The sequence below is a fragment of the Mandrillus leucophaeus genome, unplaced genomic scaffold (assembly GCF_000951045.1).
Source record: "Mandrillus leucophaeus isolate KB7577 unplaced genomic scaffold, Mleu.le_1.0 Scaffold999, whole genome shotgun sequence".
Lineage (NCBI taxonomy): Eukaryota > Metazoa > Chordata > Mammalia > Primates > Cercopithecidae > Mandrillus > Mandrillus leucophaeus.
The window spans coordinates 383,181-400,647 of NW_012110907.1; the positions used below are offsets into that span (position 1 = coordinate 383,181).

The 17,467-nt window shown below is 33.4% G+C and overlaps 1 protein-coding gene across 1 annotated transcript in view; it reads left to right on the forward strand.

The window, feature by feature from the left end:
- PCDH15 (protocadherin-related 15) overlaps positions 1–17,467 on the forward strand; it is a gene marked incomplete at its 5' end in the record, with an annotated part of 518,346 nt that overhangs the window by 379,460 nt on the left and 121,419 nt on the right. The window contains 2 exons of the mRNA XM_011971273.1: positions 9,257–9,366; positions 11,295–11,435. Coding sequence (XP_011826663.1) covers positions 9,257–9,366; positions 11,295–11,435 — 251 coding nt within the window. The remainder of the gene's footprint in view (positions 1–9,256; positions 9,367–11,294; positions 11,436–17,467) is intronic.

The following is a 17,467-nucleotide window of genomic DNA, read 5'->3' on the forward strand; positions in this document are numbered from 1 at the left end:
GTGAACATTCTGAAATTTTGAAAAATTTTAACTCCTTCAAAAGATAATCTTATCACTTTCTCTGTTAAAATAAAACATTGGTAGTTGGTTGATTCATATGAATTAATTTTGTAATAAATGACAGGATGAAAGTTGTATACAATTTATATTTATAATGAATTTCTCAAGAAACTTTATATTAAAGAAAAAAAATAGAGTATATTTAACAAAGGATTAACATTTTACCTCTTGATATACAAAACAGAAAAAGTATAATTTATAATCAAGACATTCATCTTTGTAAACTATGAAAATGTAAATAATGTTATCACAGTGACCAAAGAAATAGCAAGTGAGCAGTTCTAGTTAACATTTCATTATAAAGAGAATTAAAATTACCTTATGTTGAGGAACATAGCCATCATTTTCTTTTTCTTTCTAGAGGCAGGATCTCATTCTGTCTTACAAGCTGAAGTGCCATGGCTCGGTCATAGCTCACTGCAAGCAGTCTTCCATCTTAACCCTCAGCCTCCTAAGTAGCTATGACTTTAGGTGCATACCACCATGCCTAGCTAATTTTTTAAAAAATCATTTTGTAGTGACAGAGTCTTGCTATATTGCCCAGGCTGTCATTCTTATAAAACCTTCCAAGTTTGGACTTACAGATTTTGAGAGAAGATTTTAATAAGATGAACAATAGTTTGGAAAGAATGATTTGTCTTGAGTGCAAATAAGTTAATGAAAGCTATCTGAAGACTATAAAATAATATAAAACAAATGCACATGCAGAGAGCATAACTTGATTGCTAAAATTGTTTTCTATTTTAATTTAGATTTGTTGTCCAATATAAGAGCTGACTTTACCTGAAGATAGCCTTTCCTGTCTTTTTATGGCACTATTAAAACCGTGCCTCAAACATAATAGGTTTTGCCCATTTAACTATTGATGGAATGATTCTGACAATCTTTCATTACAGTTTTCATAGGCTCTCTGTGTACCCATATGGAATTTAATTTCTCTTTCACATTTCCAAGGTTATACACATTTTGGCATTTGCTCATGTAGCAGAGTGAAGTAAGTCTTCCATCAACAAAGTACTCAAGTCCAAACAGTTCACTTTACATCCACTGTTTAGAATTTACCACAAACTTTTCAATACAAAGAGTGATTTTATAGGTCCCATTATTTCACTGTATTGTATCTATGGGAAATTTCAATCCAAGTGAAACATATAGTAGGATACATTAATTTTATTTTATTAGTGATCAATGCAAACATATTTGAGACAAAAATAACATACTAAATGGAGTCCTATGGTGATGAGTCTGGAAAAATAGGGAGAGTTGGATTGTGAAGGGACTTACTGAGCCATATTAAAAACTTTGTTAATTATCACAGAGAAATCTGAAGACATTGAATGGTGTTAAACAGGCAAATGACATATGCATAGCCTCTTTATGGAAGTCACTTTGTGCTTCCACAATCTCCATGGAAAGTAGAATTTTACACTATTTAAATCTTGATTCAAAATCATGAAATTTTTATCACCAATTTATAATGGGTAAGTCGTTCGTCTCCCATCTCCTTTGGTGCTTAATAGTTGTGCTCTTTACTTAATCTTCTGAGAATACCTTTTACTTCTGGTAAACTTTTCACACATGGTTTCATGCCATTAGGTAATGTACTTAAACTAAAATCACATGCACAAAAATAGAGTGAACAGGAAATATATATCAGGCAATTACAAACAAGGGAAAGCAGAAATCACTATGTTAATGTCAAATAATGTATAATTCAAAACAGAATTAAGATTACCTGTACACTGTCTCACTAAAAAAGAAAAAAAATGTAAATTTTCAAGCGAGAGGAATACATTTGCTACTTTAATATATCCATATAGTTTCCAGCATAGATAAGACCATACAATTTATTGTCCAAAGCAGGACACTTTTGAAAGTAAGAAGAGCCCTCTATAATAATTAAGGTAAGGCAATAAACAAATAGGGATGTGTTTATCAGGACCTAACCCCATTGTAAGTCGAGGAGCATACTGAATGTATATCACTTTCATACAATAGTAAAGTCAAAAATTGCAAGTCAAACCATCACAAATCAGGTATCTTCTGTACTTTAGTAAGTTTAAAAAATTTATCCAGCACATTCTTATGAATTTAAGCTTTAAGAACCAATGGCTATGAGAGATTAGAACACACTATTTTAATGAGAACAATATAATAATTTAAGCAAAGGCAAAAACAAGCACCTTAGATTGTAGTTTCTGCTTTCAAATATTTGGATAAATTGTTTATACTTCTGTTTTTATATCCTCAAGATGAAGATTCTTTAAGGAACTGAATAGAAACGAAACTCTTAATGACAGGAAGCAAGCATTCTTTGGAACATATGTAGAAAGCAGTGTCTAGCTTTTTGGCCCTTAATTAATTTTCTTGTCTAAAATTCATCCTAAGAATTCTGGGAAAACTGCATCTCTCTCCTGATTCATGTCTTTTTAAAACTGTTTTTCTTATTTAAATATGTAAAATTAGATCACTCTGATGCAATTACTCCAAGGTTACAAATAATCGGAGTTCTAGTGGGTGGTTTTTTTTTTTTTTTATTCTTCCCTTCCCATTTTCATTAAATTCCCTCATAGTAGATATAAAAACAGTACCTTAATTGGTACTGATTTGCAAATATATTGAACTCAAACATATCAAAATAAATTAGATTTGTCTCTCAGTACAAAGAAAGCAATAGAGCCAGATTGAATCCTAGTGAAATTTTATAACATCTATTTACAAACACGTTTATATCCTAAATTGCCTGGCTTTTAAAATAATTAGAAGCTTTATTCGACATATACAACATTTACTTTTATTGTTACTTCTTGAACTCAACAATAAAAGTAGATTTTAAATTGTACAGTAATTGTTTCATCTATATTTATACTATAAAAACTGGGTCTAACATTTAGACATTGCAAATTATGTTATTCTAGTACAGTCATTATTCAGAAAATTACTTAAAATGTACTTAATTGAAAGATTTATTGTAATATATATTTTCAAAAAACACTTAGAAATATTAAAAGGATATGTATGGGCCGGGTGCGGTGGCTCACACCTGTAATCGTCCTGCACTTTGAGAGGCTGAGGTGGGTGGATCACGAGGTCAGGAGTTCAAGACCAGCCTGGTCAAGATGGTGAAACCTCGTCTCTACTAAAAATACAAAAAGTTAGCAAGGTGTCGTGGTGGGCGCCTGTAATCCCAGCTACTCGGGAGGCTGAGGCAGAGAATTGCTTGAACCTGGGAGCCACAGGTTGCAGTGAGCTGAGATCGTGCCATTGCACTCCAGCCTGGGCGATAGAGTGAGACTCCATCTTAAAAAAAAAAAAAAAAGGATATGTATAAATTAGTTTATATTTTCATGAGGTTATATTGTAAGTATTGTGCATGTAAATTCCGAAGCAGTTAACTTTTTTGGTTTGCATTTAATCTGCAAAGATTTACTTTTAAACAACAGATTTGTAGTTATTTTGATCAGTTTTCTTCTTATGAAAGTGCAATTATTTGTGACACATCCAATACAATGTAATATTATTCAGCAATAAAGTGAAATGAGATATCACACTACAAAAGACATAGAGGAAACTTAAGCGCATATTGATAAGGAAAGAAGCCAGTCCAAAAAACTACGTACTGTATGATTTCATCTATGTGACATTCTAGAAAAGGTAAACATATAGAGGCAGTAAAAAGATCATTAGTTACCAGGGGTTCAGGTGAAAAATGAGATGAGTAGATGAAAAACAGAAACATTTTAGGTCAGTATGAAGGACGTTCACTAATAATTGATCCTAAGGGAGAACTCACTGTGTGGAAGATAGCACATAGTGTCACTAGGTGAACCAGCTGGAACAGGAACCCAAACGCTCCCCTCCACTGCATTCTGGGCTGCAGTATTACCAGTGCCTGAACCTGGTGAGAGACACATTCAAACGCAAGTTATATGAAGTGGATTTTTTAATAGTTACTCTAATAGATGTGAAGTGATATCTCATTGTAGGTTTAACTTTTATTGTCCTGATCATTAGTGACAGTGAACATTTTTTCGTATATTTACTGGTCATTTGTATGTCTTCTTTGGGAACTATCTATTCTGGTCCTTGGTCCGTTTTTAAATCAGGCTATTGATGGAAGAGATATCTGCACTCCCAGGATTATTGCAGCATTATTCATAATAGGATATGGAATCAAACAAAATGTGTCTATCAATAAATGAATGGATAAATAAAATGTGAGATATATATATGTATACACATACAATGAAATACTATTCAGCCTTAGAAAATGAAGGGAATTCTTTTATTTGGGACAACGTGAATGAACCTAGACTTTAATTAGTATTCTATTTTGTCTCAAATACGTTCATTTGTCTCAAATCTGGAGGACATTATGTTAACTAAAATGCATCAGGCACAGAGAAAAAAACTGCATGTTCTAATAATGATCTAATAAAGCTAATATATATGGAATCTAAAAAAGTTGAACTCATGAAAGTAGAGCATAAAAAAGTGGTTACCTGGGGCTGGGTAGGAAGGGAAGAATTGGGGAGATATTGGTCAAAGGATACAAAATTTCTGTTAGACCAGAAGAATAAATTGAAGAGATTTGTTTAACAACATGGTGACCATAGTTAAAAACAATGTACAATATTATACATTGCTAAGGGAATAGATTTTAAATGTTCTCACCACTAATAAACATGTAAGGTAATAAAATGGAAGGATGGTAGTTTAATTTAGCCATTCTACAGTGTATACATATTTCAAAACATCATGTCATGCACCATAAGTGTATAAAATTTCTATTTGACGATTAAAAAATAAGAATACAAAAAATTCTGAGACCATTGAACTTTTCTGGGAGGAAGTATAAATACTGAATGCATAGGCATAGTGACATTATTTTTATCTTAATTTATTTCTCAATAACATTATTATTAGAAACAAAAAATTATTAATTTTTAAAATACACAGCTGTTTTACATATAAAATTTAGAAGGTAAGGATAATGCAATAGTAACATTAATGAGGAAAAAATTTAAAATTACTCTCATAAGTCTGTTTTTAAAATCAAAATATTATTTAGGATTCTCTTTAAGTATTAGTTGAGGTGATTTTGGAATTTTAGTCAAAACCTGTAGCTTTTGTTTAAAATGGCCAATAAAGTTAGAAGCATTGCCTTTGTGGAGTAAATAGGAACCAACACTGCCGTCATGGATATGCAAGGACATCAAACCCAATTCAGTTCAAGCCTTGTGAAAGGGCCTTTGAGGAAGCCCTTCCTGAAGGCCATTATGAAAACATGAAACCACTAGCCTCTCCCATGTTCCAGGTTCATATCTGCTAAATAACCATTTCCTTTAGCATCCTCTTAGCAATCTTTGGAAAATGACCATCTAGTTGGTATCTATCTCCAGCTACATCAGTGAGCTGTACAGTTCCATTACTGAAGCTGTCTGTTTCAAGTGTTTCTTTTATTTTAAGAGTGCAGTTTGTCAGTTGTATTGGCAGTAAATTTAGCTTTGAAAGGTGATATTCTTCCATTTCAGACACTAAGAATTATTTGTTATAAATCTGGTGTGAAAACCTTAAATTGGAAGAGAGCTAGTGATGCATTTTTCTTCATAAATGGATGAATTGAAGATTTATGAATTTAGTAGTCAGAGAAAATATTTTTTTAAAAAAACCTTCTGAGAAATGTTTCATTTGGCCATAATTCATTGATTCTGAAATTGAGCAATGGATTTTGATTATACTCAACAGAAAGAAGAATGAATGATAGCTCAAATTATATCAGATTCAGAATGGTAGAACTAGAGAAGACATTAGAGATAGTTTATCCGCTTTAAAAATCATAAAGTGTCAGCCCATAGATCAAATGTAGTCATTAGATGCTTTAAAAAAATAAATCCCCACTGGTTGTTCACAAATGTATACAAAATTTTAAATTTCCTTTATTGATTGACAAATCACACTAGATTTGAATTATTGTACAGTAGCTACATACTGTCCCATTCCTAACTTCCTTTCCTCTCCCTATTAATTTATATTCAGCCCATTTTATTCAATTTGGTTATGTTCCTACCTTCTCTGTCCATCTGTCTTAATGAATCCTGATTTATACCAACTCCATCATTTTGTATTCAAGACGTATGTGACTCCAAAGAGAGTATGCAGTTTTCCCACATCGTGTAACTGGTACTTTCCACAACGTAGAACAATAATAAAAATATTATTTTTTATTAATATTGTACATTTTAATCCTGCCAAAGAATAGAAAATAGTTGATATTTTGTAATCTATTACTCATTATCATGGAGGTTCATTTAATTCTTTTCTGGAGAAGATTGTATAGTATGTTTTAATTCTGACAGAAACAAATGTACTGGAACAAATAAGACAAAAGTTAATGAGGAGAAATTTTGTCTTGGAGTAAATCTCTTTTAAACATTTACTAACAAATAGAATTTTAAATGCTTTTAGTAGTATGCATAGGATTTAAATGTCTTCTTAAATTATGCCAATTACTTTTTCTTAGTATTATTTCTATCCTAATTGTCAGTTAAGGTTAGCAAAAATGCACACATGTATTTTTTAATATTTGAAAGAAGACATAGCATTTTTATTTTCTGTTATTTATTTATTTATTTATTGAGACTTAATCTTACTCTGTCACCCAGGATGTAGTGCAGTGGTGGGGTTTTCAGCTCATTGCAGCCCCACCTCCTGGGTTCAAGCAATTCTCATGTCTCAGCCTCCCAAGTAGCTGGGACTACAGGAGCACACCACCACAACCAGCTAATTTTTGTATTTTTAGTAGAGATTGGGTTCTACCATATTGGTCAGGCTGGTCGCAAACTCCTGACCGCAGGGGATTCATCCAGCTCAGCTTCCCAAAGTGCTAGAATTACAGGTGTGAGCCACTGCATCCGGCCCGACATAGCATTTTTCTCATGTTAAAGCTAAAGGTGCATAAGTTGCAGAAGTCATATTCCCATACTGTATAAGGATTAGCAAAGAGATGAATTATGGAAAGTATAAAATTGAGCTTCTATCTTGTGTAGTAACACAAGAAAGACAAGTAAACAATTTAAGTAATGACTACTTCCACAAATAGGAATTCAGTTTTTGAAAATTATCCCCTAATATGACTGACATATTTTCTTGTATTAAACTTTTGATAAGAAATATGTATCTTAATCTATCATAAATTAACAATCCATTGTTCAAATATTAGTTTTGCATTGTGGCATAATAATATTACCACAAACTTAATGGGTTAAAACAACACATACATTGCTTTGAATTTCCTGTAGGTTAGGAATCCAGGCATGGGTTAGCTGTGTCCTCTCTTTTTAAAAGGACTTGCATAATCTTTCAATCAAGGTGTCAAATAGGGCTAGGGTCTCATCTGAGGCTCAACTATGGAAAGATCCACTTCCCAGTTCATGTAGTTGTTGGCAGAAATCAGTTCCTTGTGGCATGTTGTACTAAGGGCCTCAGTTCGTTGCTGGCTGTTAGTCAGCCATCACCTTGAGTTTCTTGCCATGAGGACTGCTTCATGTGGCAGCTTACATCATCAAATCCAGTGAGGGATATGGCCAAAAAGTTGGCTAGCAAGAATCTAGTCAAGTCGTAATCTTATGTAGTATGTCCATTGAATTTACATGAGACATATACATCACATGAACACTGAGCAAAGGATAAAGTGCCCCCATTGACCAGAGTTGGTTAATGTGTTTATGCATGTGCTATGGGGATTGGCAAAGCCTTACCCAAAGCACTTGTACTGAGAAGGAAAGAGGCAAGATTATCAAAAACAATACTTGGATGTTATCAAAAGAAGACAAAAAAAAAAACAAAAACAATAACAAAACAAAACATGCAGGACAGTAAAATAAGTAAGCAAATAAATAAACTAATAAATTAAATATCTATACATTCCATTTAAAAATTATACAGATTGGTTCTTATTCTTCAGCAAGAAGCAGTTATTGCTCATGCAGTGACTATATGGACCACCATTAGGTGCTAGAGTATCTGTGAGGAAGATTGCTTTGCATTGAGATAACCTAGTCAATTAAGTGTGTGGATGGCAATAGCAAAAACAAAGCAATTTGGACAAGATGTTTGTAAAACCTTGTATGCAATTTATACTTCAGACTAAATTTGTATTTCAGGATTTTTTGTAAAAGCTTTCAATGAAAGCACAATGTAATTGCATAATGTAGCTTAGAAGAACCACTGTGTCCATTCTATTAAGTTCAAAACTCTGTCATAAAAATGGATAATAAAAATAAATAAATAAATAAATACCACCACACACCTATTAGAATGTCTGAAATCCAGACTATTTAACACCAAAAGCTGGCTGGAATGTGGAGCAACAGGAACTCTCATTCATTGTCAGTGAGAATACAAAATGGTACAGTCAGTTTGGAAGAGAGTGTGGCAGTTTCTTAAAAGACTAAACGGTCTTACTATACACTCCAGTAATCATGCTCCTTAGTATTTACCCAGAAGAGTTGAAAACTTAGAGTCACAAAAACCTACACACAGATGTTTATAGCAGCTTTAGTCATAATTGCCAAAACTTGGAAGCAACCAAGATGTTTTTTATTTATGGAAATAAATGGTGGGTACATTCAGACTATGAAATATTATGTAGTGCTAAAAATGAAATAAGCAATCAAGCCATAGATGTCGAGGTACATTGAATGCATATTACTAAGTGAAAGAAGGCAATCTGAAAAGGCTACATACTGTGTGATTCTAGCTATACAACATTCTGGAAAAGACAAAACCATAGAGACACTACAAAGATCAGTGGTTGCCAGAGGTTGAGTTGAGGGGAGGGATGAATATAAGGACACAGAGGATTTTCAGGACAGTAAGAATACCCTATATGATACTACATGAAGGTGGATACATGTCATTACACATTTGTCCAAACTCATAAAATGTACAACAGCAACATGCACCCTCATGGAAACAATAGACTTTCAGTGATAATGGGGACAACGTACGTTGTTCATCAGTTATCACAAATGTAGCAGTCGGGTGGGGGATTTGATCATGGAGGAGGCCATGAATGTGTGAGGGCAAAGGGTATATCAGAAATCTCTTATCTTTCTCTCAATTTTTCTGTGAACCTAAAGTTACATCAAAATTATACTTAAACATAAATACATCATCTTCTCTAAACCTGCAGACCTCCTCCAGTAAGTGAACTTGCCACCAAAGGAACCATGGTTGGTGTAATTTCTGCTGCTGCCATTAATCAAAGTATTGTGTACTCCATTGTTTCAGGAAATGAAGAAGGTGAGTAGACTTTTAGTTTGTGTTCTCACCATCAACCAGTAAACTTAGATTTCGACTAATTTCAGATTGAATTGATATTACTATCTATCCTATTGTTTTCTAATAAAATTGTGCCCATCTTAGATGTAATTGGTAACCATGTATCCTGAACTTAATTAAAAATCCAGTTATGTTAGCTCAAGTGATTTTTTTCCCTTAAGAAATATTAAGTATCTAATTAATAAAACCTTGCCCTTTTCGTCATTTGGTAATATTTTAATGACATTTCCTCAAAATTAATACATCATGAAATTTTCAGCTTTTGGCCATGATCATTGCCTACAGTAGCTTCGTCCACTCCACTGTCTGAACCATCCATGACCCTTACTCCACGTTGGTCATACCTTAACTAATCCTGAAGGAATTTCAAAATTGTAAATAAGTGTGAATTTTAAAAAGAGTCACATCCATGTTAAAAGCCATGCATGTTATATGATTTCCCAAATAGTCAAATTAGACATATAATTAATTATTATAAGCAAAGATATAATGTTTGTATATTAATCACTTTAAGAATCATAGGAATTTGCAGGCCTCTGGCAATAAGTTCATAGCTCAGTCTTTCACATTAATCTTTGTTTTACCTATTCTTCACAAGTTCTCCTCTGTTTTCCATTTTAGTATGTTAGATAGCCTAGCGTATTGTAGGTAGTCAAGAAATAGTTAATATATATGTAATACATTAATCAATAATAAATATTTAAGAAATGACTGAATGTAAATGCTTCAAAGCAGTTTGCAAGGAAATTATAAAGGCCTTTTTTAGCTTTTTAATGACAAACTATTACTAGGTATTGCTGCTTGTGCAGTGTAGCAAGTGATCAATATCTTACTTTTATTGCCTTTCTTTCTTCATTATTACTGTGCTACTATGGGTCCTCCCTAAAAATAACTAAACTTCCTTTTTCCTTGAACTTTGAATGTCTGACTAAAGCTATAATTTCTCAGCCTGTTCTGTTCCCAAACTTTCTCTTTATGGTTCTATTTATTCTTTCATTTGAAGACAGCGGAGTGGCTGTATTTATTAACCTCTCTCCCCCACAGTGACTATTTTACATTCATTTATTTATTAATTCATTCAACAAATATGTATTGAACATCTATTATGTATTAACTACTCTTCTAGCCACTACAGATAGAACAATGTACAAAATAGATTCCTGCCCTCATGGAAGTTAATGATCCAATAAGGGGGGGTTAATAATAAAAATGTAAAAATCATTAAACAAATATATAGTATTATAAGTGATTATTAATTCTATGAAAAAATAAAGTAAGGAGAGAATATGGAGAGCTTAAGAGAAGGAGATGTATTATAAAATTTGCCAGTGTGCTCTGATTTTCATTCAAATTAATTTTAAAAGACATAGGGCAACATTAAATTATCTGGTTTTTTTTTCCTCTCAAGTGTTCTTAACAAAACACTAAATCTACAAAATGATAATATTCATAAATTACAAACAGTATAATAAACCAGTAAGGTCAGAAAATTTTGGTTAAACAAAATTAGATGGTTTTCTTTAAAACGGAACTTCTGAAAGCCTTTAGTGTGGTAGAACACCATCTGAATCTAAGGTGAAGAATATATTATTCAGTGTTTCCCAAATCTAATTAACCATAGAACACTGATTTCCAGGATTATCTCAAAACAACAAAAACAAACAAACAAAAAACCCCTACGATTTCAAGGCTGATTTTAGCAAAATATTGATAGTGATCATTTAAAGAGCTGGAGCAGTTTCCAGAAGCCAGCATTTTGTCACTTTCATGAATCACTGTAGTTATAAATAGGTATTTTTGGTGTTTTTGATATCACAGCGCTTTTTAAAGAGAATTTCTTTCCTTATAGCCTAAAAACAATGACCAGGTAATTGTGTTTTAATTTCTAGATATATTTGGAATTAATAACATCACAGGTGTTATCTATGTGAATGGACCTCTGGATTATGAGACCAGGACAAGCTACGTTCTTCGAGTCCAAGCTGATTCCCTGGAAGTGGTCCTTGCCAATCTCCGAGTTCCTTCAAAAAGTAAGTTATGCTACTTAAAGCTTTTATGAGAATTGTATGGTGTCTCTGCTAATTTTTTAATGAGATACATATGTCTAAAATATCATTCTCAGTGGACAACATAGAAAGATAGTTAATACTCTGAGATGATTGCCTATTTGTTTAAACAGCTAATATATGACAATGCAGTGAGTGATTTCACACTCCTGAAATGTCAAGAAAATAAAACACTGTTTTCAAATTATGTATCTAATATTGTTAAAATGCCACCATTGTCTGTGTATGTTAAATAATAAAAGTTAGTCCCACTGTGAAAGCTCTGGATAAACCTTGGGAAATGGATATTTTTAATGAATGACTACTAGAAATTGCCTGAATTGTATGGCTTCTTGTATTTACATATTTTCTTAGAGAAAAGAAAAATTCATCTTAAAATTAGTGATTAACCTTTACTGTAATTCATATATAGCATCATTTTTTATTTTTAATTTACACTTTTTAACCTACATTTTTAATCTATGAAATGAGAATTACTATCCTTTTACAAAGGCAAGATTTTATTAATAATTAAAAAGATTAATTTTTTTAAATGACAGTGAACAAAGCATCACAGATTTAAGACCATATTCTGTGACTCTAAACTTGAACATTTCTGTGGCATACAGTTTACCCACACAGAGAAGCATGTAAAAGCCAATTTGTGAAAGGAACTGACACAGATTCAAAGATGTTATCAATAATGCGATAAATGCTATTCTTTTCCCATCTGTTGAGGTAATACTCTTTTGCATTTAAGCAGTCATCCTTTTGTAATCAAAGCAACCCTTTTAAAATCTAGAAGACTCAAGATAATCAGGTTTAATTTAACTATTAATAGAATAGAGGCCCAGACAGAGTATGAAGTGAGAAACAGAATCTGGAACATTCACCCGGGGACTATCCCTGGACATCATTTCAAGGCATTTCATCAAGCAAGCATTCTTATAAGGGGGAAGAGGAAAAAAGAAGAGGGGAGAGGCATAAAGCGAGAACCCAGGCAGTGTGAGAGGAAAGAAAGCAAGACAGGAGCAACAGGCAGAAGATGCAGGATAGAATTTTTCTGTGTCAATTTGGCAATTGATCATAAAAAGAAGTCACTCCTTTTCATTTATCGCAAACCTCATTTACTGATTTAGTGTAGACAGCTGCTCAGTTGCTTGTAGAGGTACAACCAAATCATTTGAAAAATCAGATTATACAGGTGTCTTTGAAATAAAAGAAATTAAATTGTCCTCAATAATTATGCATCACTCACATAATTAAATTGTTTAAAAATAGAAGATAAGTTCTTTGAGTTTCTAAATTCTTTGAATTACAGGCAATTATGTTTTTAAAAATGTAGAGGATGCTTCTAATTGTAAACTGAATTGGATAAATGAGGAGTGAAAAGGTTGGAGTAGCTCTAAATTATATAATGTAACCTATTTTATTACAAATGCAAATAAATGGGAAAGATTAATTGAAAACTATACCTGCAATCTTTACTCAAAACAAATGAACAATTTAAGAAAGAAAAAATTTAGGTTGTAGAACTTGACATTTCTCAAGTAATACCTGTGGTTTTTCTGAATAGAGGTGCATTAAGTTCTTATATGTGAATATAATACAACTAACTCCCATTACTTTAATTTACATGTAAATCTGAGGCTAATAAAAGTTTATCTAATGCACATGTATATACTTCCATGTGCCCCAGTATGAGTGTAGAGGTGAAACCAATTCATGAATTATCCTGTCAGAAATGCATGAAGTCTAAAAGCTAAAGTATTTACTGCCTGATTCTTTGAATATTGTTATTAACCTTTTATGACTGACCTTTGCCTCCTAAGTTTGAAATAAAAACCCATATATTTCTAATTTGATCTTATTAATTAATAACTGTTAATGGCCTATAGTCAATCCCCAGGCCATTAGCTATGCAAATAAGACCATTATGTAAATTGAGGTTAATTAATTAGTTAGCTAAATGTTCATCTCTGCTGCAGAATTCGTTGCCCTGCCACATATCATTTGAATAAAGATAATAAAAATAGGAAGTTTAATTCATTAAGGAAGTATTTTATTGTGACTTCTTTAGCAAAAATTTGTTAATGAAATTATTTTCAAAGTAGATTGTGCAACCATGATGTGATTAGATTTAATATTTAAATGCAAACTAATTAAAATATAAAATTTTAGAGCTCATTTAGGAATATTTACATATTTTAACCTTTTATTGAAAGGTTGGAACATTTCAAACATACAAAAATTACAGAGAATATTACAGTGAACCTCTATGTATCAACTGCCTAACTCAACTTAATCATGCCCTGGGAAACAGTCTTTCATCTTTGCTCTCAACTACCCACTATTGCATCATTCTGAAGCAGGTCAGAGTCAGAACATTCAATCTGTAAATATTTTGATATGCGTATCTTAAGGACTCTTAAACCTTAATTAAAATATCATGATTACTCTTGCCAAAAGTAACAAATTATTTGATATCAACATATATCCAGTTGGTATTAAACATAGTTCATATTAAAAATATCCAGTTCATATTAAACATGTATTTACATCAGAATTCAAATAAGGTCTATACATTGCCATTGGTTGATAGGTCTGTTAAGTCTCTTTTAATCTGTAGGCTTCACCACTACCACCTCTTTTATTCACCTTGATATTTATTTATGCAAGAGACCACATTTCTGAAGCCTGGATTGATGACTATCTCTCCAAGTGGTCATTTCATGTTCTTTCTGCTTCCTTTATTTCCAGGAAATAAGTAGTTAGATCTGGAGGCTTGATCATATTCGGGTTATTTTTGGTTTTGTTTTTAAACAAATAAATCATAGGTGATATTCACTCATTCCTTAAACATTAAATCTCTTTGATTCTCTTTTTGTGATACAGATGGTAGCAACCGCCAATAGTAATGTTCTAAATCCATTATTTTTTCTTTTTATTACTTCTATATTCATTAGCCAAAATATTTCTATAAAGAAAAACATCTCCATAGCAAATAGTCAGTTACTCTGAGGTGCAGCAACTATAGGAAAAACAAGGAAAAAAAAACTTTGATTCTTTCCTTTTATTATTGATTTTCAAAATAATGAGTTGATTCACTATTACACTGAAAATGAGAATACTGAGATGACAAATATCTTTGGTTTTCTGGGTCATATGGTCTCTGTCAGAACTACTCTACTCCGCTGTAGCTTAAAAGCAAGAAGAGATAATATGCAAATAAAAGGGTTTGGCTATGCTCCCACAAAACGCGTTTTACTAAAACAGGCTGTCTGTGGGCTGGATTTGACCAAAGGGCTGTAATTTGCCCACAGTTGTTCTAATACTTACTTTTACATTATATGATACACTATATATATATATATATTTTGCCCGGTTCATATCGTTCCTGTTGTGAGCAATGCTTCTGCTTCATCCCTTATATTTTCCCACACATCTAATTGAAAGTCATATTGTTTTATCCCTCATAATATCAATAACACATTCGGTCATTTCGTTATCAGTAGGCCATTCTCAAGTAAAGTCCTCAATGTAGCATTATAGGGACACTATTTCCTATGTTTTGGTGCATTAAGAAAAGAAGCTTATCTTAGGGCTTTAACATTGAAGACCAATTTGACTGGATAACTTGACTCATTTTCTTTTTTAAATCAATTTTTTTCATTCCATTTTCTTATTCTTTGAAGCATTACTGTAAAAAAAATGTGTAATGACAAACTGGTCTTATTTCTGAATTTCCAAATAATTGCCTTTATTTTTTCTTTAAAGTTCAGTATTTTTATCAAAATATTTCTACATGTTGGCAATTCTGGGTCTATATATATATATATATATATATATATAAATAAAATAACTGGTCAAGTCTCACTTAAGGATTTTTTTTTTAATTCTAGCTTTTATTATTTTTTATTAATTTGACATCTATTCTGGTGTTACTGGCCACAGGTTCTTCTGCTCTCGTGTAATAGAAACTGACATAAGGCTAAGGAACTTTCCCAGACTCCAGGCATTATTGGAACTTATGCTGGAGCACAAGGAAAGCAGCCCAGAAGAGAGAAAGTCCTCTTGCTGCCTCCTTGAAGATAGCCAAGAGAGTAATTTTAACAGGCCTAGCCATGAAAGAAGTGACATTGAAGCGTGTAGAGATGGGGAATTTACAGCACTTGCACAGTTTAATAACATGCTTCTTCATGTGTCCCATATCTCATTAACATGTTACATCTCCCCTGCTGGGTGTGATTTTTTTTTTTTTCTTTCTTTGAGACAGAGTCTAGCTCTGTCTCCCAGACTGGAGCTCAGTGGTGCGATCCTCATTGCCAGCTCTGCCTCCCGGGTTCACACCATTTCTCCTCCTCTCCTCCCAAATAGCTGGGGCTACAGGCGCCTGCCACCACAGTCATTTTTTTAGCCCTCTGTGCATGTGGGTATTGGGGGCCAACTTCCTGGAGTAAGATGTATGATGGAATGTCCCTCATCTTGGTTTCTCTAGGTAACTTACAGCTTCCAAACTCTTGTGGTCAGTGGGGATGGCATGAGTAGGGTGATGTTGCCATCACCTTACCGTGGTGCAAGTTCTGATGACTAGTGTGACTGCATGAAATAATGCTCTAGTGGAGGTGATCTGAACCCAAAGTTCCATCCCTCCTCTGTCTCACTGGGAGATTCCTAGTACACAAGTGTTGAATCTTCTCATATCTTTTCATCACTTTCTTGCTAATCTCTTTGTATTAGAGCACATTACTGTAAAGAAATACCTGAGACTGGGTAATTTATAAAGAAAAGAGGTTTAATTGGCTCATGGTTCTGTAATCTTTTCAGGAAGCATGGTGCTGGCATCTGCTGTGGTTCTATCCAGGCCTCGGGAAGCTTATAATCATGGTGGAAGTCAAAGGGAGAGCAGGCACATCACACGGCAAAAGCAGTAGCAAGGGAGAGAGAGTGGTGGGGGAAGGTGCCACACAATTTGCAACAACCGGATCTTGTGAGAACTCACTGTGGTGAAGACAACACCAAGTCATGAGGGATCTGTCTCCATGAGACTGATCTCCCACATCCTCAGCTGCAGCACCCAATTAGATTAAAACCTTCTTCCCTAGTAATACTCATTATCTCAGTGATTGCCCATCTGTGTGGCAAGTAGCAGAACCTAGACCAAAACCATGGTGTTTCAGTAACAGGGTTTACCACTCTGAACACCATTACTCTCAAGGAGAATTGAAAATGGTCAAGCGAATTAAAATTTAGAAGTGACTTCGTGTGAGTGTTCCTTTGTAGGGGAGGGTTGTTGTAAAGTTGTACTTGAATTCACTTCAACAGTATACTTTCCCAAAAAAACGAGGTCTGGGGAAATATATGCTTTTGCTTCTCAAGTTTAACGTTGGCAAGTACAGTAAAAAAACACTGTGACCTTATGTTGGCCTAGCACAGCAAATCCATGTTTGAGACATATCAGATAAATGTAGAGAGAAAAAGAGAAACAAGGGATTACAATGACTGGAATGTTACATTATATTACAGCTACATCTAGATAGGTCTGTGCTTCTATAAGTATACAGGCAAAGAACCTGTGACTGTCCTTTGCCTGCATAATTATACACAAACCAACCCAAAGGAGCAGATTTGGGACACATGTGAATGCCAGTTTTCTTAAATCCTGTTCAGTAGGATTACCTGAAGAAGTGATGATACTGCAAAAGGCAAAAACTGGATAGACTGCTGAATTCCTATTGAAATGACAAACTGGAATTAACTGAAGTACACTGGCAAACTGAAGTTGCTGAAGGAAAGCATATCAGTGCTGAAGATGCTCTCACTGACAATGTCTGTTTTAAAGCCAGGTCTGACCCAAAAAGTATTCAACCATTTCACAACAGTAATATTTAAGTAGTAACTTTGCTACCTACCTTATGTGCCTTTTCTCCATAATCTCCAAGGTCAGGTAATAGAAGTCTGAGTGATAAAAATCAACTGCTAGTGAATGAAAGACATGGTGGTAGTTAATAAAGAAA